The sequence below is a fragment of the Diceros bicornis genome, chromosome 11, assembly GCF_020826845.1.
Source record: "Diceros bicornis minor isolate mBicDic1 chromosome 11, mDicBic1.mat.cur, whole genome shotgun sequence".
Taxonomy (NCBI): domain Eukaryota; kingdom Metazoa; phylum Chordata; class Mammalia; order Perissodactyla; family Rhinocerotidae; genus Diceros; species Diceros bicornis.
The window spans coordinates 34,272,662-34,300,000 of NC_080750.1; the positions used below are offsets into that span (position 1 = coordinate 34,272,662).

Sequence of the window (27,339 nt, forward strand, 5' to 3'; positions counted from 1 at the left end):
AAAGTATCATTTTCCCAAATGCTTTAATGTAACATATTTTGCAAATTTTATCATTTTAAAAAGGTAATTGATGAAATAACCAAGAATTCAATTAAAAATAATATATAATAAGCCAACATTTTATTAAGAATTTTAGAGCAGTAACAATTTTCTAAAACACTAGAAACATATCAAATATTTGTATTTAATTCATAAAATCTTATACTCATAAAGATTTATACTGTTATGTTTTAATCTGTACTAAATTAGTAGTCATAATGGCTAAAAGAATAGGAGGCATGGTGTCTAAAAATACTTTTCAAGATTTGTCTGTGTTTTAATCATTGGAACTTTTCAAATGACAGTAAATGTACAAAACATCACTTGATTCCGAATACACAAATCATCTGTTTCAAATTAATTGTTGTTACTCATATAAAAACAATGACAGTCTAGAGTCAAGAATAGCCTTGAAAAGTGAATAACTAGCTGATATTACAAATAATCTTTCTTTCCAAAATTCCACCTCCTCCACAATGTCTTCTTTGGCTTCATCTCTATCTTCCTGAACAGGAAGTCAACTCTCTCTTCTTTTCTACACTACATCCATCAGAGATCTTACCACTCTAATTTCTGATTTGGTTGGTTAGAGACCTATTATTTCCCCTAGCAGACTGTAAGCTACTGGAAAGCAAGGTCCACATTAAGTTTATCTTGGTTTCCTTATTATATCTAATTCAAAACCCAATATCTATTAGTCTTTTTAGAGTTGTGTATTTACTAGTGTTCAACAATCTGCTGTATTTTAAAATTCCACAGTTTTATACAAAGTTTCTTGTAACAATATTTCCTCAGCTAATAAACTAATTTTAAAAGTGTCTTATACTTAGATTACATGTGCGATTTAAAAATTTAAATCTCTTAACTGCACAGTTTGTCCAATACTCAAAGACATATACCTGATTACAAGTGAATTAGTGAATTTGCTGTCATTTTATTAACTGTTAAAGGCTTGTCAATATTAGTTTTTATTCTCAGATCCTATACAGTATGAAATATAACTACTTCAAATCTAGCATCTTTGGGTAATTCCTATGTGAAACAGGTAGAAGCAGCTATTTTAAAATCAGCTTTATTGAGGTATAATTTACATGCAATAAACTGCACATATTTAAAGTATATAATTTGATAAGTTTTGGCATATGTATATATCTGTGAAACCAGTACCGCAATCAGGATAATGAACATTTCTATCACCCTCCAAAACAGTCCACCCCTTCTTCTCCCCACTCTCTATCCTACACAACCACTGATCTGCTTTCTGTCACTTAATTAGTTTGTATTTTCTAGAATTTTTTTTAAAAATAGAATCTTACAGTATGTACTCTTTTTGTATGGCTTCTTTCTCTCAGCATAATTATTTTGGAAATTTATCCATGTTGTTGCATGTATTGATTGTTCATTCATTTTAATTGCTGAGTAGTATTCCATTATATGGCTATACAATTTGTTTACACAAATTCTCCTGTTGATCAACATTTGGGCTGTTTCCAGTTTTCAAGTATTACAAATAAAGCTACTATGAACATTCACGTACAAGTCTTTGTATGAACAAATGCTTTCTTTTCTCTTGGGTAAATACCTGCAAGTAGAATGGCTGGGTCACATAATAGGTGTATGTCTAACTTTTTCAGAAATATCCAAACTGTTTTCCAAAGTGGTTACACATTAATTATATCCTCACCAGCAGTGTGTGGTCCAGTTCCTCCATATCTCTGTCAACACTAGTAATCGTCTTTTGAATTGAAGCCATTCTAGTGGCTATGAAATGGTATCACATTGTGGTTTTAATTTGCATTTCACTAATGTCCAATGAAGTTGAGCATCTTTTTATGTGCTTATTTGCCAGCCCTATGTCTTCCTTGGTAAAGCGACTGTTCAAATCTTTTGCTTTCAACTGGACTGTTTGTCTTCTTACTGTTGCGTTGTAAGAGTTCTTTATATATTCTAGATACAAATCCCCTGTAGGATATATAATTTGCACTTTTAAAAGAGAAATGCAACTGTTTTAGATAATTATGCTTTGTTAATGTAACGCGTGGTCTCTCAGTCTCTTTAAATAATCCTTATAATAAAGGGAAGCATTATCTCCATAATCTTCAGCTACCAAAATTTCCCATGCCTTTAAGGTGGTCAGCCAGCTAGCATACGAAAAATAGGGAGAGTAGAAGTAGAAAACATACTGATTTTCTCAACATTCCCCTTAATCTCTCCTGATTGTTGGAGTCTCTTAGCAAACTACTAGTAGTAGCAGATAACAGCCTGGATCATGTAAATGATAATTAGTCCTCTTCTTTTTTTCTTTTAAGCAAATTTTTAAAAAGCAGTTAGCAAGTAGTAACATTATCACTAACAAAACCTCTTGTACCTTTTATTAGATTTCTCTCTTAGACTGACTCTGTTTACATGAATGTTTTCCTTAACAGATTAAAGCAAAACATCTCATACAGTGCCTAGTACCTATTGCTATTCTTATTTCCTTGGTTCTCTCTTTTTCTTTTAATTCCTATCCATGTGTTTTCCTTCAATCCTCTCTTCTACCCTTCCCAGTTATCTCACATTTATACTCGAATTAATTTGCTGATCCCAAATGAGTTTTGGTTACAGACTTTTTGGTGACCCTATAGATCACCTACGATGCTTCTTACTTCAAAAGACAACAAAATGAAAACAACAATAAAACTCTTTGCGGAACTCATGGGAAGAACAGCAGAGATTCTGCTGAGTGAAAAAGTGAAACCTTCTTTTTTTTATAGTACCCACATAAATTAGTACTCTCTGCCAGAATAAAGCAAACACATAATTATTTTTTAAACTTTACTATTTAAGACTTCAGTCTACCCAGCAATGCAAGAACCACCGAGGAATCTTTCCCAAACAAGAGCCAATCTGGGAAAATTCTGTGGCTAAATAAATCATCCTCCCCAAAAGTAAGATATAGAGAAAAAGAAAATAGTATACAGAATCAAATCTACTCATTTTAAACCATGGAAAGAAAACACATTTAAGTTTGTTTAAAATCTTTTTATATATAAAGAACAATTTTATACATTTTTAAAATTTTCATGAGACATATTATCCCTCAAGGAATGCTTCAATGTCGGACACAAATTTGAAACTAATTGTTCTATAAGTAGCACTAGAATTAGGACAACCAGTAGATTATACCGGCAATCTCTGACATAATATCAGGATATAGATAAGTATTTCATGGAAATAATTACAACACAATTAACTATATTCCCCAAATCAGAATGGTTCTCATCAGACTCCTAATACTAAGCTTATTTTGACACTGTTTTTAAAAAGGCCTAGTATTAAAAGAATAAACTTATAAACTTCCTCTGGATAGAAAAAAAAAAAAGAATAATTTTGGCGTATTAAAGATAATATCTATTGATAAAACGTAGCTTTGTTCCCAAACATGCAGTAAATCATTACTCTAATGCATGATCACTATATGAAATAATCACCTGGTTACTAAAAAATTATGTAGATCTTAAAATTTTCAGTTCAACTGGTTTTCTTTTGATATAATGAAAAATTTAATGATTGGCTTCAAATCCATTTTTGATAATGTAAAATATGTGAGTTTTATTATGTGTTAAAGAAAATAAAGATAATATGACCCAAAATCTATTTATTAAAGTTACAATAAAATACTTTTCAATGCATACAAAATTGCAAAATAACTGATGCTTTTTTCAATAAAGATACCAGATATAATATTTACTGAAAAGATAAAACAAAGATATGTTTAATGACTTTTGTTCTCTCTTAAGGTCACCTTATTGAACGATACATCATGAAATCAATAGTTGTACATCTAGGAAATTTACCAATGGAGCTCTCTTCCACTGGTGTGTATATTTTAATTTGTCTCATGTGAGTGTCTCTTCCATTTTGGTGATTGGCTAGAACAGCAATCTGTATCATGAATGTGCGAGTTGGCTTCTTATGATTATCAGTTAAGGGAACGTGAATCCAGCCACTTGGTTCCACCAATTCAAGTTGCTGCCAAGAAAAGAAAATTCAGATTATGTTTTCACCCAATGAATACAATTTATTATAATAAATGCATTCTTTATTATAAGTCTAAATTTTAAGTCAAAGTTGACTTATAATTAACATTTTGCTCACTGAGAGAATGACAATGTGATAATAATCATTATCAGTTATTGGACACTTTTACCATGGTCCATTTTTACAGTTGCTAAGCATTATACATGTACCATCTTAGTAGACAAAATAAAAATGGATGTATGCAGTCAGCGTTTAGAGAAACTTAAACATAACGAACAACATACAACAAAACGTGTAACAGACAATTTTAGAATTAGACATGTATAAATGTACACAGCTAATGGAAGACCATGCTGATACAAGTAGGAAAAGAATCTAACATTATGCTTCTGGTATATTTTATTTCAGGGACCATGCCTAATACATCCAAACTCATATAATAATATATCAGAATCTGTATAAATTATAAGAATATTAACAAAAGAAAATCAGTCCTTAAATAATCCTCAGACAAAGCTTTTTTCTTGGAAAACAGTAAGTGATTTATCTAGTCTGGATGACAATCTAAACCTACAATCTAGATTTTTAATTTTTTTCAATAAGAAATGCCAGATAAATTTTTTTTAATTTTTCATTTTATTTTAATCAAGAGTCTAAACTGTCCTTTCTTAACAAAGGAAAGAAAATTATAAATCAAAAAGTAAACCTAAGTTTCTAAAAATTTTCCTAAAGCTATGAAGTAGTTTTTAAAAGATAAATATTGACTTTTAAATTATCTTAATTATTGAACACATATGAACTAGATGCATCACAGACAATACAGTTTTATCTTATCAACACAGCCAAATGGCAATGAGTGTCAAAGAATCTAAATCTGGATTCCATAGTTACTCCAACAAAACAATTAAGTGAACACCGCTATGTCTTCTTCTTCTTTTCTTTTCCTTCCTTCCCTCCCTTCTTTCCTTCCTTTCCTCCCTTCTTTCCTTCCTTTTTCTTTCTTCTTTTCTTTCTTTCTTTTCCTTTCATTCTTTCCTTCTTTATTTCTTTCTCTTCATTTTTTATGGAGAAGGAGGGTGGGTAGACAAAAGCAGAGATAGAGCAAGAAAAAGAGAACCGGAATCTTAAAAAAAGGTAGTTATTTTTAAGACTGAATGATTTCCTCCTTTTAACTACAAAATATAAGAATAAATGAATCTCTATCCCTCATGGGAATTTTTAGTCAGTGGTTTTTTATCAAATTCCATTAGCACTGACTTAAAATGAACAAGGCAGAGACCAGACATATCTGGTTTCTATCGCTAACCTTTTATTCATTCAGGCAACAAATAGTTATTGACACTTAAAATGTCAAGGTATTGTTCTAAGTATAGTTAAGCATACAAAACGTGAATAACGCCTTGTTCCTAACCTTTAAAAAAGTTTAGAGGCACATAAACAACCTCTCTGGCTTCATTCAGTTTCTTCACATATAAAATAAAGGGATTGGACAAGTTATCATCCAAAGTCTCTTCCAGCTCTGACATTCATTGATTCTACATAAAAGAAGAATGATGTGGTAAGCAGAATAATGGGCCCCCAAAGATGTTTATGTCCTTCCCCAAAACCTGTGACTTTGTTAATTTACATGGCAAACAGGGCTTTGCAGGTATGATTAAGTTAAAGATGAGGAAATTATTCTGGATTATCTGGGTGGGCCCAAAGTAATCACAAGAGTTCTTATAAGAGGAAGACAGGAAGACGGAGGAGATGTGATGATAGAAGCAAAGGTTGGAACGATGTGACCACAAGCCAAAGAATGTGAGCAGCCTCTAGAATCTGGAAAAGGCAAGAAATGGTTCTCCTCTAGAAATCTCCAGAAAAGAAGGCAGCTTGCTGACACCTTGATTTTAATCCATAAGATCCATTTTGGATTTCTGTCCTCCAGAACTGTAAGATAATACATTTGTGCTGTTTTAAACTACTAAGTGTGTGGTAATTTGCTATAGCAGAAATAGGAAACCATTACAATAGATATCTGTGGGAGTTCAGAGAAGGGAGAAAAGCACTTCTGGTTGGAATAATCTATTCTCCAGATAAACGTATTATTATGAATCTCAATGATGAACAAAAAGTAAAACTAAGATTCTAAATTCAACTCCTTACTAACAGAATGTTTTTGACAAATTTAAACATTATTTCTGAAAGAGTCAACGTTATTTTCATAGCATATCTTAAATGCTTCAGTGTACTAAAAGTTACATTAAGATTTTATAGCATATGTGCTTTTTGGCATGATATGTGCAGAATTATAAATGTAGCAAATTATTCAATAAAGACTATTAGTAAACTATTTCTTTAGAATATATCAAAGTTTATCTCAATCACTAAAACTACATTACAAAGTATGTATAGTTGTTAACATCTCTCACATGGCTTCACAATGGACAATACTCTCTATACATAAATACCAATTCATGTGTCTATTTCAGTTCTATTGTGCCCAGTTTAAAATTCTCTGTCATCTCTAAAAAGTTATTATTCGGATATTGCCATATCTTATTTCATAGATTCAAAAAACAAGTATATATAAGATACATAATTTTTATGTTTTTTGTAAATGTTTGATTAAAAGGTTAATATATTTTAAGCAAAAAATTATTTATAATATTTTTATATTTTAAACAAAAAATTAGTGAAAGGTAAAATTTTGCCAATTTAACTTTCTTTTTTCCCCCATTTCTGGTTTGGACCTCAATAAATAAAATTTTCATCACTGTTAATATGTAAATTTTTTCTATATTCTTCCTTGTTCTTTTTTTCCACCATCTCCCTTTTTGGTGGACAGCTTATGTATTTCACAAAGTTATGTTACCTTTCTGAGGGTAGGCTCCATCAATAACTACTCCCTATGTCAAGGGTCAGCAATATATTCACTCACCTAACATTTTTTATTGGCATGCCTACTATATACAAAAAATTCTGCTAGCTGTAGACGTAGGGCAGGTGTTGGTAAACTTTTCTGTAAAGGACCAGATAGTAAACATTTTAGGTATTGTGGGCCATGTGGTCTCTATCATGACTACTCAACTCTGCCTTTGCAAAGTGAAAGCAGTTATAGGCAATATGAAAGTGAATGGGTGAGGCTATGTTCCAATAAAACTTTATTTACAAAAGCAGGTCACAGGCCAGATTTGATCCATGGGCTTCAGTTTGCTGACCCTTGACATAGGGAGTAGTTATTGATGGAGCCTACCCTCAGAAAGGTGACATAACTTTGTGAAATACATAAGCTGTCTCAGTCAGTGCGGAGTCAGGAGACACAAGTTATTTATTTATTTTTTTTTTGTGAGGAGATCAGCCCTGTGCTAACATCCGCCAATCCTCCTCTTTTTTTGCTGAGGAAGACGGCCCTGGGCTAACATCCGTGCCCATCTTCCTCCACTTTATATGGGACGCCGCCACAGCATGGCTTGCCAAGCAGTGCGTCAGTGCGCGCCTGGGATCCAAACCAGCGAACCCCGGGCTGCCGCAGAGGAGTGCGCGCACTTAACCGCTTGCGCCACCGGGCCGGCCCCCGACACAAGTTATTTTAAGAGAGAATTCAATAAGTAGGAATGAAGTTGTTAACCAGAGAAATGAGGAGGCCAAGGAGAATACTAAGGTATCATGGAGGGAACAAGTACAAGAAGTGCAATTCTAATGCTGGGGGAATAAAGGAAAGAGGCTGAGATTATTAAAACTGAGAAGCTTAAAAAAGGGGTTCAGTGGAGTTGAAACTCAGATCTCCGAAAAGGGAGCTATTTGGCTGGTGTTGGTGTCTCTGGAGGAAGAGCCCTGTGAGGCTGGTCTATAGACCTCTGAGGAGTGGGTGCCGACTCGCCAGTGGTGCTGGTATTTCTGATGTGGGGATTCATGAGGTTGGTACTGTGAGTGTTATAAAAACTACAAACTGGACTCAGGTATTGCTATGGGAAGGAACTGCTGCTGTGAAGAAACAACGCTAGGATGATGGGAAGCAAATAGGATACAAACAGAAAGAAGCAAATCCCTTTTTCCTCCTCCTGCCTTGCAATTGCCCTCTAGTGCCCCCTTTTGCCAAAGCCTAACAGATATGCAAGGGCTCCATGCATATCATATCTTTATTGAACAACTATTATGTGCCAAACAATGTTCTAGGGACTGAAAATACAGTGGTGGATAAGACAGACAAATCATACCTGAAAAAACTACTCAAAGAGGTATAAAGAGATATATTTTAAACATGATAATAAGACTTCATGAAAGAAGTCATAATAAAAACACTAGCAATGAGGAAGAAACCAAAAAAACCAGAGTTAACCAAAAAGAATAAATTAATATGTTCATAAAATACAATGTAAAGGTCAATAATAATTCCTCGAAAAGAATGCTGATGATCATAATAGCTGCAAGCTCTTATACAGCACATACTATGTGCCAGGTACTGCTCTAAGAGCATTAAATATATTAATCTATTTAATCCTAGCAATGAGGCAGGTAATATTATTATCCTAATGTTACAAATGAGACAACTGAGACTCAGAAAGGTTAAGTAACTTTGCTGAGGTCACACAGCTGGTAAGTGGCAGAACTGATTCAAACAGGCAGTGTAATTCCAGAGACTACACTTTTAAACACAAAATATGTTCTACATAATGTAAAGGTAATAATTTAGTAGTAATAATTTTATCTGAAATCCTATATTATACAAATAAAACATGAAACAAAAGAAATATGGCCAAGAGAAAATTGGCTGCTGAACTCATCATAATGCAGTTTCCTTGATGTCACACATAACTATACATATACACATATGACACAAAGGGAACTACAAAAGGGAACAATAATGGAATTAAAAGCAGAATGCCAATTGCAAAATCTTGATAAAGGAAAAAATTATATATATTGTAAAAGAAGTTTTAAAAAAGGACATGGCAGGATGATATACAGAGAGCACAAAACAAGTTGGTAAAAGATGCATACGGGAAACACTGCTTTAAAAAAACTCAGGTTCTTGTGAGGATATTATGCTAGTGAAATATGCCAGTCACAAAAGAACAAACACTGTGTGATTCCACTCATATGAGGTATTTAGAGTGGTCATATGAGGTATTTAGAGTGGTCAAATTCATAGAGACAGGAAGCAGAATGGTGGTTGCCAGGGTCTGCAGGAAGGGAGGAAAGGGGAGTTATTGTTTAACGGGTATCGAGTTTCAATTTGGGAAGATAAAAAAAGTTCTGGAGATGGATAGTGGTGATGGTTGCACAACAATGTGAATGTACTTAATGCCACAGAACTGATTAGAATGGCAAATTTTATGTTATGTATATTTTACCACAATTAAAAAAACCTCAGGGGCCGGCCCCGTGGCTTAGCGGTTAAGTGCGCACACTCCGCTACCGGCGGCCCGGGTTTGGATCCGGGGCGCGCACTGACACACCGCTTGTCCGGCCATGCTGAGGCCGCGTCCCACATACAGCAACTAGAAGGATGTGCAACTATGACATACAACTATCTACTGGGGCTTTGGGGGAAAAAAAGGAGGAGGATTGGCAATAGACGTTAGCTCAGAGCCGGTCTTCCTCAGCAAAAAGAGGAGGATTAGCATGGATGTTAGCTCAGAGCTGATCTTCCTCAGAAAAAAAAAAAAAAAACCCTCAGGTTCTCTGTTCAAAGTCAAAAAAAAACTCCAACCATGTGGAGATAGTGGAACCCTAAAACACTGCTGGTAGAAATATAAAATGGTGCAGCCACTTTGGAAAATCATCTCGCAGTTCCTCAAATGATTAAATACAGAGTTACCATATGACCCAGTCATTCCACCCCTAGGTATATATCCAAGAGAAATGAAAACATATGTTCACGCAAAAATGTGTACACAAATGTTTGTAAAAGCATTATTCATAATAGCCAAAAGATGGAAACAATCCAAATGCCCATCAGCTGATGAATGGATAAACAAAATGGGGTATATCCATACAACGGAATATTACTTGGCAATAAAAAGAAATGAAGCACTGATATATGCACAACATGGATGAACCTTGAAAACAAGTGAAATAAGCCACTCACAAAGGACTCCATTCTGTATGATTCCATCTATATGAATTTCCAGAGTAGGTAAATCCATAGAGACAGAAAGTAGATTGGTAGTTGGTTAGGGCAGGGTAGTGGGGAGGAGGATGGGAAGTGACTAGGTACAGGTTTTTTGGGGAGGGTGATAAAAATGTTCTAAAATTGATGTGATGATGGTTGCACAACTCTGTGAATACACTAAAAACCACTGATTATATATCTTAAATCGGTGAATTGTATCGTCTGTGAATTATATCTCAATAAAGCCGTTATTTTAAAAAAATTCAAAATCTAACTACATATCATCTTAAAAAAGGCAAATCTGTGTTTTAACACAGTGATTAACAAATATTCTAAATACAAGCAAATGGTAAAACTATATTTGACAGATGAAACCAAAAAGAAAGCAGAGCTAAATATTAATTAGATTCTTAAGTTTTTCTGAGAAAAAAAATGTGACGGGTTGGAAGAGTTAAAATCCGAAAAAGAAAAATGGGGGTAAGGAATAGGGCTGATAATTCTAGATAGTAAAATCTAATATAAAGATATATTAAATAAATGGTATGATACTGCATTTCATATCAGTAGGTGGTATCAGTTAGGATACATTTGACTGCAGGTAACATAAAATCTAACTTAGTGAGGCTTAAACAATGAGGAAATTTATCATCTCACACAATAGGAATGCCTGAGTTAACACAATCACAGGATAGGCTAATTCAGAAGCTCAAGCACGCTATCTAGGACCCAGGTCTTTTAATCTTTTCATTCTTCCAACATAGGTGGGTTAGCATTGTCCCCAAGCTAGCTTCCCTTACAGTCACTAGATGGCTGCAGCACTCTTCCAAAGGCAGAAATCAAGTACTATTCTTCTCTTGGATCCCTTTTTAAGAAGAAGCACACCTTCTCAGAAGCTCTTGTTAAATATCCATCCCTAAGTCAATCATCAGCAGAGGAGCAGGACCACCATGATTGGTTTGGCTCAATTAGGACTCACTCCCTGGGGTTGGAGATGGTGGCAGCACATGGTTACTTTCTGGAGGGTAGAGAGTTGAATAAAATTGGAGTTCTATCAGAAAAAGGTTAGAGAGAATGGATATTGAGTAGAAAACTAACAGCTACAGTGAAAAAAGGATGGCTTAATCAAAAAATAGCACTGCAACAACTGGCTGCTTAAATAAAAAGTTTAGATTTTAACTTTATACCAAATACAAAAGTAGACTCCTAAAGAATTAGATATCTATACATATAAACAATCACAACAACAAAACCACAAGAGTATCAGGAAAAATATACAGGAACATATTTATAATCTTTTGGTAGGGTTCACCTTCCAAAGCAATTCACAAACCTAAATATGATGAAGGTAAAAAATTTGACTACATGAATATCAGAAATTTCTATAAGGCTAAAAACAAAATAAAAATACAAAAAGTAAACTGGGAAACAAACATTTGTAAATTTCACAACAAAGGACTGATATCTTAGTAACAATCATAAGGAAAAATTCAACACTAATAAAAAATGGATATATACCATGTACAGACCATTCACAAAAAGAAAAGAGAAATGCAATGGGCCAAGAAACACAAGGAAATTGTTCAATCTCACTAATAATTAAATAGATACAAGTTATATATATAAAACATCTATCAGATTGGCAAAGGTTAAAATATTTAGGAGCACTGAGTATTGGTAAGGGTGAGGGAAATGTATACTCTCATAGACTGACATGGAAATTAAATAAGTACAACCTTTCTGAAGAGTAATTTAGTTAACACCTATCAAAATTTTAAATACACCTAGCCTTTAATAGAGCAACTCCACTTCTAGAACCGTAGGGAAATACTTCAGACAAGGACACAAGGATTATATGTATAATAATATTCATAATTGGAAATAAGTTAAATGACCACCAATAGAAGGGTGCTTGTGGTAGCCAGCCCCCAAGATGACCCCTGGTAATTCATGCTCTTGAGGAGTACCCTTCTACAATGGATTAGGGCTGGCTTTGTGCAATCAAGGGAATAGGTCACAAGTGACGATGTGTAACTTCTGCAGATAGGTCATAAAAAGCATTGCAGCTTTTGCCTAAGTCTACTAGATCACTCTTTCTGGGGGAAGCTAGGTACCATGACATGAAGACAATCAAGAAGCCCCATGGAGAGGTCCCTGTGGAGAGAAACTAAGGCTCTCAGCCAAAAATCAGCACCAATCTGCCAGCCATAAGAGTGAACCACTTTAGAAGTGGATCCTCCAGTCCCACATATGTTACATATGACTGTAACTGCATGAGAGATTCCAAGAGAGAAATGTCCAGCTAAGCTCTTTCCAATTTCCTAAACAGAAACCATGAAAGGTAAAAAATGATTACTATTATTTAATACTACTAAGTTTTAATGTGATTTCTTATACAGCAAAAATGAAATATAGAGTGGTTAAATAAATTATGGTCCATCCATACCCTGGAATATCCTATAGCAATTAAAAATGATGTATCTCTACCTATATTTGCGGTTATTTACAGCTATATCTGGTTAATTTAAAAAAGCAAACTACTAAGTAATATGTGTTGTATGATCTTATATATATATATTTTTTTACAAGATTATTTTTGTATGGATAGAGAAAAGTCTGAAAGGATATTCATCAAAATATAAATAGGCAGGGGCCGGCCCAGTGGTGCAGCGGTTGGGTGCACACACTCTGCTGTGGCGGCCCAGGGTTCGCGGGTTCGGATCCCGGGCGTGCACCGACGCATCGCCTGCTAAGCCATGCTGTGGCGGCGTCCCATATAAGGTAGAGGAGGATGGGCATGGATGTCAGCCCAGGGCCAGTCTTCCTCAAGAAAAAAGGGGAGGATTGGCATGGATGTTAGGTCAGGGCTAGTCCTCCTCGCAAAAAAAAAAATATATATATATATATAAATAGGCAATATCTATAATGGTGAGAATATGGATCATTTTCATTTTATTCTAACTCTATGTATTATCTATGTTTTTCTCAATAAACATGTATTTATCTTATTAAAAAATCTATTTTTAATTATTTGGTGGTTACGGGAGGGACTCAAAAGAGGAAAAGTTTTCAGAAAATTTCAGTACCCGATTTTAACAACTCATTGATAGTATTCCTTTACTCCACTTATAGAATCATCCTTCTTGGTGTTTTCAACATCCACCGAGACAATCCATTTAGAGATTTGGATTCTCTCTCCCTCAACTTCCTCACTTCCAACAATTTTAATCTCCATTCCACTTCAGTTACCCCTCCCACAGTCATATTCTATACTTGATTATGAGCAGTGGCTGCAATACAGCTGAAATCTTGACTTCAAGCATCCCCATCTCTACAGCCTCCTAAGTCACCAGCTTTCTCTAGTGACGCCACTGCAATAATAGTATTAACCCTAGCAAAACAGCTAGACTATTGATTCCATCTACTGTTTTACTGTTCATTAACCCATTCAATATCTTCAGTTTCCACTTTACTTCAATGACATTGCATAGTTCATCATGATAATCAATCCCTTTACACACTTAAATACAATGTTCCTCTCTCATTGTTTCACATTTTTCTGAGGAAAAAACAACCACCCCAGTTAAACCCAACTCTCTGCCTATTCTATGCCTACTGGAGAAAAATAATCAATCATGCTCACTGGTTCTCACCTTAAATTTAAGACACAAGTACATATTCAAGTGTATATTTAGCACCATGCAAAATTCCTACTGTATTGCTTTAGAAAATTTGCTTTCATTGTCTCTGGGATAGCTGTTTCTGAGCTTCTCCTCAAATCCTAACACCTAATCTAATCTCTCTCTAAGCTAATATCTTCTTTCACTAAGAAAACAGAAGCAATCAGAAAAAAATACCATCTTCCCATCAGCTGTTATATGGTAGTCAAACTGCTACTGCACCTTTTTGAGGCCAGTTCTTTCATTTCCTCAACAGATCCCATCCTTTCTTTCCCAACTAGAGACTCTGCTTCCACAATAAATATTCTCTCTCCAAATCATTTTTTCTTCTCCCTAGATCACTGTCATCAGCATACAAACATACTGTAATATTTGTCATCTTTAAAAATAAAACTCTTTCTTAATCCTATGTCCTCCTCAATTCTGTTTCCTTTCACAGCAAAACCCCTTGAAAAGTTTTGTTTTATTTTTTCACCTGCTAGTTATCCTTATCCCACTCCAATGTGAATTTTGTCCCCATCATTGAAACCAATCTTGTCAAAGTCACTAGTGATCCCCACCTTGCCAAATCAATGTCCTCTCAGAACAGGTCTTTGATAGTTTATTATTGTATTCTAGATTTTATCTAATGATGTGCTTGACCAAGACCTATTTATATCTTAAATTTTAAGGCTTTTAAAGCTTTATATAATATTGTAGTTTCAACATGGTTTGGTACACAAGATATATTATATAAGGTAGCTTACTAAAAATAGTAAGAGAATGTTGTAAATGACAGAGAAAATAATTGGTAAATCAGTAAAGATAGATAAATTTAAAGATTAATAAAGTTAAAACTTATTAATGCTAAGCTAAATAGGATACTTGAAATTATGTGCTTAAAAATACATCTACCCGAGTGAGTTTGAAGTGGATCCTTCCCCAGGCGAGCCTATGATGAGACTGCAGCCCTGGACAACATCTTGATTGCAGCCTTGTAAGATCCTGAGCAGAGGATGCAGCTAAGCTATGCCTAGACTCCTGACTCACAGAAACTGTGAGATAATACAGCCACTAAGTTTGTGGTAATTTGTTACACAGCAATAGAAAACTAATACACAAGGGCAGCAGATGAATAGTGAATATTGAAAAATTTATATAAGACTAGTGAAAATTCCACATTAAAAAACGTCTAGGGCTTTACAAGTGTTTATAACTAACCCAAATAGATAAAACAAACTGAGACAATTTCTAGTATTAATTTGAAATAAATATTTCTTCAATACTTCATTTCATTACTTGACCATGATCTTGTTTAGTCAACTTAATTTAACTTGTAAAATACATGTTTTAGGGGCAACTTGCACAGTAGGTATTCCACTGAATGGTAGGAGAAGCCATGTAATAGACCACAACTTCAGCACTCTCAGCTCAAAGCTTACTAAATCACTTCTGAATAGGAGCCACCACTTTTTCTCAATATTCCTTCCTTGGTATCAGCTGCTATGATGCAAAGCCTACAATGGTGAAAACTGCATGTAAATACAATCCGTTAGTTTCTCTATGAAGGTATCTCTCAGCCTGTCTCTGGGATCTTCTGCTTCCAATCAGCAACCTCTAAGTCACTACCTCTACTCTGGCTATGATTTATTCAAGGGCAGGTGTACCCCTCCAGGGATATACTGATTAAAAGTATTAACTCCACCACAAACAAAGCTTACATTTAAAAAAGCAGAAATCATTCATCAATAAAAATCATGTTAAATATTAAATACGAAGTTGTTTACATGTACTTTCCTACTGATAATCATATAGCCCTGGAAAATAAATGAGAGAAGAAACAACTACTTGATAGTTGCTTCAAGAAAGTTGTCCTCTGCTCCCCACTCTCACTACCTTCTCCTCCTTCACTAACCATAGCTGTGACTTGATGAAATTCTATAGAATTTCAATATGAGAACTGTCACACATGAAGCAGAAGATTCTGGAATTTTAACCATCTTTTCACTTAAGAAGGAATAGAACCAGTTAACAGCAATGATGACCTACTTGTAGAGAAAGAAAATCTAATATGATCCAAAAGAAACTTCAAAAGTTCCAAATGTGTTAAAAGTAAAGATATCACAAAAGCAGCCTAACAAGAAAGACAGAATCCAACTCAAAGAGCTCAGTATGGAAAGCAAGCTTTTTTGCCCTAGTGAAGATGGCGACTACCTAAGAAGGTCACTTTGAGGTCAAAATCAGTCACCCTCATATAGATGGTCAAGACATTCATTTTGGACTAGAAAGTCATAAAAAGTTTCTATACAGAGAAATTAACTCCAGAAAGAGTTCCTGGAGAGTTAAGATTATGTAGCTTAACTGGTCTTAAAGTTTTTAAAAAAGAGGCACAACAGAAAGAGAAGAACTAGACAGAGTGTTCTGCTAATCTACACGAACAATTCTGAATAAATCTGAAGTCAATGTCAATTAAAATTAAAAAATAATTTCATCAAAAGTCCAAAACTGTAAAGAAATTGCAGAAAATTTTTGGACAGCAACAACAAAAAAATTACATCCCAAGTTAACCAGATTTAACTATCATTAAAAAGAAAACCAGGGGCCAGCCCCGTGGCTTAGCAGTTAAGCACGCGCGCTCCGCTGCTAGCGGCCCAGGTTCGGATCCTGGGAGCGCACCAACGTACCGCTTCTCCGGCCATGCTGAGGCCACGTCCCACATACAGCAACTAGAAGGATGTGCAACTATGACATACAACTATCTACTGGGGCTTTGGGGGAAAAATAAATAAATAAAATTATAAAAAAAAAAAAGAAAACCAGTACATATAAATACATGCATACATACATAACAAAATTATGCCTCAGTTTTGTTATTAAAGGAAGGCTAAAAGTCTTATCTAAGTAATGAATAATCAACAAATTATAGCAATAGATAAAAATATGTAGTACGGTAGAAAGAACATCAGACCAGATGTCAAAAGAAGACCAAGATTTGAATTTCACTCTAGTCTTGAGTTTAAGTAAATTACTTCTCCTTGCTAGACCTTTACTTCTCCATCTACTAGGTTCAATCATCTAAAATTGTCATTTTTGTAGAACAAAACTAAAATTAGGATAATTTTATTCCTGTATATTTTTTTTTGAGGAAGACTGGCCCTGAGCTAACATCTGTTGCCAACCTTTCTCTTTTTATTTTTTCTCCCCAAAGCCCCAGTACACAGTTGTATATCCTAATTGTAGGTCCTTCTAGTTCTTCCATGTGGGATGCCGCCTTAGCATGGCTTGATGAGCGGTGAGTAGGTGCGCGCCCAGGATCCAAACCAGCAAATCCTGGGCCACTGAAGCGGAATGCGCAAACTTAACCGCTACGCCACCAGGCCGGCCCCCTATTCTCGTATAATTTTTATACTTTCCTCATAGGAATGTTGTAAGATAATAAGTTTCTTTTTTTTTTTTTTTTTTGTGAGGGAGATCAGCCCTGAGCTAACATCCGTGCTAATCCTCCTGTTTTTTTTGCTGAGGAAGACCGGCTCTGAGCTAACATCTATTGCCGACCCTCCTCCTTTTTTCTTCCCCAAAGCCCCAGTTGTATGTCATAGTTGCACATCTTTTAGTTGCTGTATGTGGGACGTGGCCTCAGCATGGCCGGAGAAGCGGTGCGTCAGTGGGCGCCTGGGATCCGAACCCGGGCCGCCAGTAGTAGCAGAGTGCGCACACTTAACCGCTAAGCACACCGGGCCGGCCCTAAGATAAGTTTCATTATTGCTAAATCCATGGGATCCTTTTCAGTTCGAACTTTCTTATCCTTTCCACATAACTTGATGCAACTTCTTTATTGAAATGTTCTCTTCTTGTGGCCCCCATGATTTCACCTTCTCCAGGTATTCCTCCTACCTTCTTCTATGTCCCTCTGGAGACCCCTCTGCCTCTTCCTTAAGTGTTGCATTCCTCATAGTTCTGTCCTAAAACTAGTCTCACAATACAGAGTTTAATCTACACAACTGTCCTATGTATCCAGACCCATGACTTTCAGGTACTTCAAGTGGCTATATGCTGATGTTCAAAATTTTCTATCTCCTTTGAACAGGCAACTTCTGAAGGTACCAGCAAGAGATCAGTATCTATGAAAAGTAAGGCAAGACAGAAAGATTCTGCCATAAAAGCCATATGAGAAAGGTTTGGACTTTAAAAGCATCTCTTTTAAATTCAAGAGAATGGAATAGTTTGTGGCAGACCAATGTTCCTGCTGAAAATAACTACAGGTGAAATACAAAAATCATCATTTTAGAATTATCAAAGAGTTGCTAAACCAAAGAGGACCAGAGGGGGCCAGGATTCTGGGGAAGAGAGAGCCTCAGAAACGTTACCGGTCTTTCTACATCCAGTTTAACCATGGGGGAGGGGCATTTATTGATTCTGGGATGAGGCAAGATGCTAAGAATTGTGGTTTTGCCCAGGTAGAGAGTTGCTTATTGAAGCCAGAGAAACATGCAGAGCTATCACTAGTGGTCTTTTCAGAAAAGACAAAATTAGAGACTTCAAGAGCTTCAAGCACACAGTCTATTTTCCCCTCAAAATATTTGCCATATTATGAAGTTGTCTAGAATGGGAGGCTGAAGGGATAAGCAAGGGGTCTCTGAGAGGAACAGCAAAGCTTCTGACAATCTCTCAGGGCTGAGGAAACAAGTACTAGAGTCTAGAACCTGCCAAGGGAAAGGACCCCAGTGAATACACCAGGCCCGTAAATGAAAGCCCTGAGTGCTATGAGGTAGGAGTATTAAAGAACAGAGGTAGACGGAACCTTACCAAAACCACAACACAGCCTTAACTCAACTCAGAGACTGAGAGTAAAGTTTCTCAATCTGTCTGCCTAGCACAGGAAAAAGCAAACTCTCCCTACAGAAAAAGCAACAAGAAGGAACAATCTACAACTATCCAATTAAACAGGTGACTCTCACGAAAATGTTGAGTATAAGAAGTCAGACACAAAAGAGTATATGCACAATATGATTCCAACTCTATAAAGTAAAAAATCAAAAAATAGGGGCCAGCCTGGTGGTGCAGCAGTTAAGTTCATGTGTTCCACTTCGGTGGCTCGGATTCGCCGGTTCGGATCCTGGGCGCCAACTTACTGCTCATCAAGCCACGCTGGGGCGGCATCCCACATAGAAGAGCTACAACTCTACAACTATAATACACATCTATGTACTGGGGCTTTGGGGAGGAAGAAAAAAAAGAGGAAGATTGTCAACAGATGTTAGCACAGGGCCAATCTTCCAAAAAATAAATGAATAAATAAAAACAAAAACCAAAAAGATAAAAAAAAAAATCAGGTGGAAGTAATCTATACTACGAGAAGTTAGAATAATGGTTGGCCTTGAGGGAGTATAAGGAAACATAAAGAGGTTTCTGGATTTTTATCTGGTTGATGGTTACACAGGTGTGTTCAGTTTGTGAAAATTCAGTGAGCTGTTCACCTATGATATGTGGATTCTTTTGTATCAATATAAAAATAAAAAGTTAAAAATAAGAAAGACCCAGACCTTTTTGTTCTGTCATACTCTGTGTGTTTGTGATGTCTGCAGCAGCTGCAAGCATCATGTTCTCACACAACAAGGTCCAAAAAGGCTTTCTCCTCTTTTAATTACAAAGGAAAATATTCTCTAGAAGCTATCAGATTTCCAGTTGGCCATGGCTGGATCAGACGCCTATGCACTAGATGAAAGGGAAGTTGGAAATGGAGTATCAGGCATTTTCTGTTTTTATGGTGGAAAATGGTCTCTGTTGGCAAGGAAGAAAGACAGAAGAATGTTGCATAGGTAATCAACACTATCTGCTACTGAGAATTATTATTAATGGCCCCTTACCTAGTCTTGCTGTACTTTTGTTCTCCTCCAGTCTAAACTCAGATTAGCAACAGTCATTTGATAAAAATGTAAATTTGAACAACTTTTCATTAGCTTCTCATTATAATAAGAATAAATCCATAATTCTTAACACAGGTTGACAAGGCCCTGCATGATCTGGCTTCTGCTTACCTCTTCAGCCTTAACTTGAATGGACCTTCACCTACATTTGAGTCATCTAATCTGCAATAATGTAAAAACAAATTTATACTGTGCAAGAAACTGACTCTAAAAATATCCCACAGATCAAGAGATGGCAAAGACAGATTAATTGTATTTCATTTAAAATGTGTCATCTTACACCAGTCACAAGAATTAACTCAAAATGGTGTAAAGACTTGAATGTAACACCTGAAACCATAAAACTCCTAGAAGAAAACATAGGCAATATGCCCTTTGACATTGACTTTAGCACTATCTTTTTGAATATCGTGTTTCCTCAGGCAAGGGAAACAAAATAAAAAGTAAACCAATGGGACTACAACAAACTAAAAAGCTTCTGCACAGCAAAGGAAACCATCAACAAAATGAAAAGACAACCTAACAATTGGGAGAAGATATTTCCAAATCATATATCTGATAAGGGGTTAATATGTAAAATATATAAAGAATTCATACAACTCAACAACCAAAAAAAACCCAGTTAAAAAATGGGCAAAGGATCTGAACAGACATTTTTCCAAAAAAGATATACAGATGGCCAACAGGCACATGAAAAGCTATTCAACATCACTAATTATTAGGGAAATGCAAATCAAAACCACAATGAGATATCAGCTCACACCCATCAGAATGGCTATTATTAAAAAGACAAGAAATAACAAGTGTTGGAGAGGATGTGGAGAAAAGGGAACCCTCATACACTGCGGGTGGGAATGTAAACTGGCGCAGCTTCTTTGGGAAACAGTATGGAGATTCCACAAAAAAATTAAGAATAGAACTACCATATGGTCCAGCTATTCCACCTTAGGGTATTTATGCAAAGCACACGAAAACAGTAATTCAAAAAGATGTATTGTACCCCTATGTTCACTGCAGCATTATTCACAATAGCCAAGACTTGGAAACAATCTAAGTGCCCATCAATGGATGAATGGATAAAGAAGATGTGGTATATACATATGTTCATTGCAGCATTATTTACAATAACCAAGATATGGAAGCAAGAAGATATACAAGTGCCCATTGACAGATGAATGGATAAAGAAGATATATATATACACAACGGAATTTTACTCAGCCATAAAAAAGAATAAAATTTTGCCATTTGCAACTGCACGGATGGACCCTGAGGGTATTATGCTAAGCAAATCCTAGTATGATTTCACTCATATGTGGAAGATAAACAACAACAACAAACAAACAAACACAGATATAGAGATTACATTGGTGGTTACCAGAGGGGAAGGGTGGAGGGAGAATGGCGAAAGGGGTGATAGGGTACATGTGTACAGTGACCAATGGTAATTAGTCTTTGGGTGGTGAACATGATACAGTCCACACAGAAATCAAAATATAATGATGTACACATGAAATTTATATAATGTTATAAACCAATGTTACCTCAGTAAAAAAATAAACTTTCAAAAAATAAAAATAAAATGGGTCAACTGTCATGGACATATATATTTATCCATATCCATATATATATATGTAGATGCATATAGATCTACATATATATATGGAGATACATATGTATGAGAGCAAAAATTTTAAAAACTAACCAAAATTAAATGAATTGCTTGGAAGACAATGAAACAAAAGAGATAAAAAAAAAAATGAGAAAATCTGTGCCTCAATGTAGGAGGTATCACAGCTAACAAATGTAAATTCAGAAAGAGAAAACAGAGAGGAAAAATATGAACGAACATAAGAGCACTTCCTAGAACTGAAGGACAGGTGTCTCCTCCCTGACAGGATCCACCAAGCACCTAATGTAATGAAAGAAACACATACACATACACACACAGAAGCAAGGCATAGCATCCTGAAATTTCTGAACATCAAGGATAAGGAGATTATAAAAGCTTCTACAGAGAAAAATAGGTCACATGCAAACCCTCAAAAATCAAAAGTGGCATTGTATTTCTCAACATTTACACTGAAAACTATGAGGCAATGGAGAATGTGCTTCAAATCCTATACCCAGCCAAATCATCCCTTGAGGGTGAGATTAAAATAAAGTTTTCAGTCATGCAAGGTTTCAACAATTTTACCTCCCATGTGGAGGATACATTCCACCAAACAGAAAGTAAATCCAGAAAGATGAAGATGGGATCCAAGAAACAAGAGATTTACCAAAAGAGCAGGTGAAGGAAATTCCCAGGATATTGTTGAAGGGATGTCTTAAGAAGACAGCTATTAGTCGGGGTCCTCTGAGAAGCAGACACCAAAACATGAAGAGACCAGAAATTTATTAGAGGAAACATCTGTGAGAGAAAATGGGGAGGGAGCCAGGGAGGCTGGAAGAGCCGTCAGACGGTGATACAGGTCTGACCCCAGGGGAAGGAGACAGGGAAGGAAGGAAGGTTGAGCGGACATGTGTTAGACTATGGTGCAGTTCTAGGGAAAGTTCAGCGAGACTGTCAAGAAGTCCTTAAGCCAAGGCTGCCTGTCAGAAGACTCCAGACTCCCCAGGAAGGAGCCTGCTTTAGTGCCTCTGCTGTGCTCAGTCACTGGTTGGAGGCAGACTGTGGGAGGCATGGCCTCGGCACAAACCTGGTGATCAATTTCAGACAGCTACAGCTGGGGTCATCAGTCAGTTACTCCCAGCAGTCAGAAATCTGATAGGAATATTCTCATGGCTACCTGTGGTGGCTTTGTAATGGGTCACCTTGGCTAGCCTAAACTACAATTCCCAGGATTCCCTTCCCCATACATTTCTGGTTAGAGGGACACAAGAGATACTTTCATGCAAGATTTGGGAGGCAGAAGTGAAGCAGCAGCTATTTTGTTTTTTACACTCAGGTTGAGGTAGGCGCTCTTGCAGATCACACGTGTTGTTACTACCTACCAGCTCACCTCACTGTCATGGAGCAACAGCCGGGCCTGCAACTGCTCCACCTTCCCCTGGATCCTCCTGTGGCTTCCCTGACTCCTGGGACAGATGTATGTTTGCTCCATGACAAAGGGCATCAGTTTCTTCTGCAGGACACTCACATCACAAGGTTGGAGGCAGTGAGAAGTGACATGGATTCCAGTTCATCTAGTTAGTGCTTATGGGTTCCAGTTTGTCCTTGTTCTCTACCATTTTATATCTATCTTTACTTTTGAATTCCTGCCCTGAGGACTTCAATCTCCAGCATCAGACATAAAAACAGCAGCCTTACAGAATTTATTTAACCAACTCCTACTTGTATAAGGTAACACCTCTGTAATGAATCTCTTATTACATACTGCCACCCACCCTCCCATACACACACACACACACACACACACACACACACACACACACACACCCCTAGTGCTCTGCTTCTCTGATTGAACTTCCACTTACACATTGACACAGTATCTGAGCTGGAGGTCCAGGAGAGGTGTTTACAAGAAAAAAGTGTGGAGCTGAGAGAGTATTTGCGACGGTTTCAAGAAATATTTTATAGATCTGTCAGAGAACTTAGGGATACACTGATAACTGATAATATTTTAAAAATTAAGGAAACAACATGGCAACTACTGATTCTAGGAAAATAAAATTATGCCTAAAAAGGAAATTTAAGCATAGGACATGACATGAATCAGGTATAAACAATACTTATGTGGTCATAATAATGAAAACATGTATAATGATTTCAGCAAATACCACAAAAAACTATACTAGGAAGATGAAGAGAGATATATGAAAGAAGAAATGGGATTATAGGGGCTGGCCCTGTGGCTTAGCGGTTAAGTGCGTGCGCTCTGCTGCTGGCGGCCCGGGTTCAGATCCCAGGCACGCACCGACTCACCGCTTGTCTGGCCATGCTGAGGCCGCGTCCCACATACAGCAACTAGAAGGATGTGCAGCTATGACATACAACTATCTACTGGGGCTTTGGGGGAAAAAAATAAAGAAAGAAAAATTATAAAAAACAAAAAAAAAAGAAATGGGATTATAGAGCTAAATCCTGATGTTTCATAGTATGACATCATTAGATCATGTCTTTAACTATGGATATGTACACACACATACATATGTACATATCACGTCATTTAGAAATGTAGATATCTATTACAGATATCCGTGTACATATGTTATTTAGAAATATGAAAGCAAATATCAAAAAGAAAAACTAAAATAAGAGGATTGCTCCCAAGGGGTGGGATGGGGTGTGGGATAGGGAGAGAAGTGCTGGTGTTCTAAATGCTACTGCAGTCCTTTCAAGACTTCTAACCTATGTACATGTTTTACCATAGTAAAAACACACAAACTTAAAAAATTCTAAGTTAGTATAACTGAAAATTAAACACTAAAACTCATCAAGTTGACAAAAACAAAAAAAGAGAGGCAGAAATCTGACAATACCAAGTTTAAATGACTTCGAGTTCAAAAATAGGCATGAAACTATTGCTTAGGGATGCATACATTGGTGGTAAAACTATAAAAAAAGCTAAGGAAATTACCATAAAAAGTTAGACTAGAAGTTACCTCTAAAGGGTAGGGAAAGAATTGTGGGTGTGGAAGGGAAGACAGTATACTTCCAGCTTCGGGGATGCTCATAAAGTGCTATTTCTTATATTAAATAGGTACATACACATATAAACTGTATGTGTGTGTTATATGGACTTGGGGGATGAGGGAGCACTAAGCTCACAACAGAAACAGTGACAGATACTCCAGCACACAGTTGTAGAACTTCTCACGCTATGTATGAGGTTTAGCTTTTGCCTAGTCCTTGATATTGCAGGTAAATTATGATTTGCTGTTAAAGGAGCTCTAAAATAAATGAATGTATATTTCATTTATACTTTACATTAATATTTTATCCTAGAACAAAAATAAAACAGAATTTGTATGTATAGTAGATATGAGAAAACTTTATGCAAATATATACAAATTTAGACATTTTGCACGTAGGAGTAATTTTTAAGGTACGGCAAATTAAGAAGTACACTGTCATTCTATCACCATAAATCTTAACAGTAAATAAATACTCAAAACAAGAAAGGTTAAACATAGCCTTTAAGTACACACGTCAGTAATATCTCTATGGAAACAGGCTGTTTGATGGTCTACCATGGATTGTAGACCACTGAAAAATACATGGGGAAATCAGGAATTTAAGATTCCAAAGAATCACTATAAAATACTTTTTATATAAATCATTTAACCACCAAGTAAGTAATTGCTTATTTAAAAAATTCACTTGAAGCAGGATACATGGAGACCCAATCACCTTTTAAAAAAAAGTTCAGTATAGCAATGAAGTCTTTAAAAGGTCTTTTCACAATCAAGCTGCCTTCAAAAGGACTGCTGAAAAGCTAAGGCAAGACCTACGAGAAGCATGTGATAAACACAACAGATACATTTGATTAAGAGACATCTAGAGATATCACAATTCTATGGAGGTAATGAATAAAAAGCGGAATTCTAACTGCAATATAATCCTAAATACACTTTAAGGAGACGTGGAACTCTGAAGGGGACTGGAAAGAAAGGTAATGGAAATTATTTAGGAGTGAATGAAAGAGACATCCCTTAATTAAGGCTGACTCCATTCAAGTTTTCTGGCTTTATGATTTTTTCTTTTCTATGAGATAATAACAGTTAATAACAACGAACATGTTTGGAGGACTTACTCTTTGCCAGGCATTGTTTTAAGAATTTTACACATACTGATTTATTCCAGCCTTGCAACAGCCCTAGGACGTACACTATTTTCATCTTCATTTTATACACAAGAAATCTGAGGCACAGAGAAGCTAACTTTCCAAGGTTCATAAGTGGCAGAGCAGGAACTCAAACCCCACAGATGACTCCAAAGCCCACGATCTTGGATCTTTATCAACTCAAAGATATAAATGTATATCCAATAGTTATGTGTAGTGAAAACTCTCAGTTTCATGAGATTATATAGAAAAGCATACTAGTGGATACTTTTACAGCCTATAAAAACATTATCAATTTTCAAGGCTTTGCTCCTTTCAGCTACCATTTACTGAGCTGCTACCACGCGCCAGGCACTTAACATACATTTGTTTTAATCATCCCAACACCACGTCCCTAATTTATAGCTGAGGAGCCTGAAGTTCATAGAGATGTTATATAATTTGCCAAGGGTCAGCTCGCTGGTGAAGGATGAGGCCAGGATTTGAAAGCAATTTCCCTGCCAAAACTCTGAACATAACCGTAATCAAGTAGTCTTCAAGTATGTCTGTCTGGAATAAAAATTAGACAAGAATATATAATTCTGAGACGAGTACAAGTGAATAAATATTGGCAATTCAAAAGGCTATAATCCTATATATGCTTTAAAGAGATGTGGAACTCTGAAGGGGATTGGGAAGAAAAGAAGAAAGTAACTCAACTGTGTGAAAGTCCCACAATATTCATTGTTTCCTATTAGTTATGGTACCTAGAAGTAAAGCATGACAATGGGAACAAATGAAGTTCTTGTTATAGGTCTAGGCAGAAGTGAAAACCCAATATATATCTCCACTTATATTAAAAATTACAATGCAAACATCTCTAGTATTCTCAATAACAGGTTTTCAAAACAGTTAAAGTAGTCCACCCCACACACATTTTGCTTGCAAGATTTGTGATTTCCATTAGTCCCATAATGCATATATATAACAGATTTTGTTTATAAAAGTACAAAAAGTACAAAAAACCCGACCTCATAATTTACTTTTAAAAGTATTTATCCAAATCTAGAACATCTGTCTAGAATAGGTAAGGAGGAATTATAAAAATGAATATTTTGGAGTAAGAAGTAATGAATTTTATTTTATATAAATTTTAAAAGCACTGAACTAACTCTACTACTTATTGCTTAGATATTATGAAGTTTGACTGCATCTTGATGTGAATTACTATCATTTTGAGAAAAATGTTAACTTGTTTCCTAAAACTGCAATCAGTGACAACTGAGTAGAAAAAGCAAAGACATTTTTGTTCTATTCACAAGCACCAACAAACAGCTCAGTGGGGAAATGGCAGTGTGCCAGGTTGCCCTGTGAGCAATTAGGCTTCGTGGCAATCAGGAGACTCAGGCGTTTTAGGCCCTTAGAAGATGAGCATGTTAAGGACTTGGTGCTTTTACTTCCCTTTCCAGGAGGCACACATGAGATATATCATATTTAGATGACAACCTCTTCCATCTATGGGACTGAAAGAAAGATTAAGACAACTAATAAGAAGTAAACTGAGGAGAACATGTGAGAGATTAGCGAGCATCATTGCCCGCTGGACCTACTGACTATATGTAATAACTGCTCTCAGACAGACAGTAAACTCATTCTAATAATCAGAAGAAATCATAATTAAAACATTCCTACAATTATTATGAAATGTAAAAGTGTATTTTAATTGATCAAGAAACTCAGAGTGAAATTCAGAGGCAAACAAACCTGAAATTATCTCTCAATGCAAAACAGTTGAAACAGGGAGCCGGCCTGGTGGCTCAGCGGTTAAGTGCGC

The 27,339-nt window shown here is 36.0% G+C and overlaps 1 protein-coding gene across 1 annotated transcript in view; it reads right to left on the reverse strand.

Moving 5' to 3' along the window:
* Window positions 1–21: 21 nt before the first annotated feature.
* The window catches only part of ANAPC10 (anaphase promoting complex subunit 10), a 78,768-nt gene continuing 51,450 nt past the window's right edge, over window positions 22–27,339 (reverse strand). Inside the window, exon 5 of the mRNA XM_058550138.1 lies at window positions 22–4,053. Coding sequence (XP_058406121.1) covers window positions 3,823–4,053 — 231 coding nt within the window. The 3' untranslated portion in view covers window positions 22–3,822. The remainder of the gene's footprint in view (window positions 4,054–27,339) is intronic.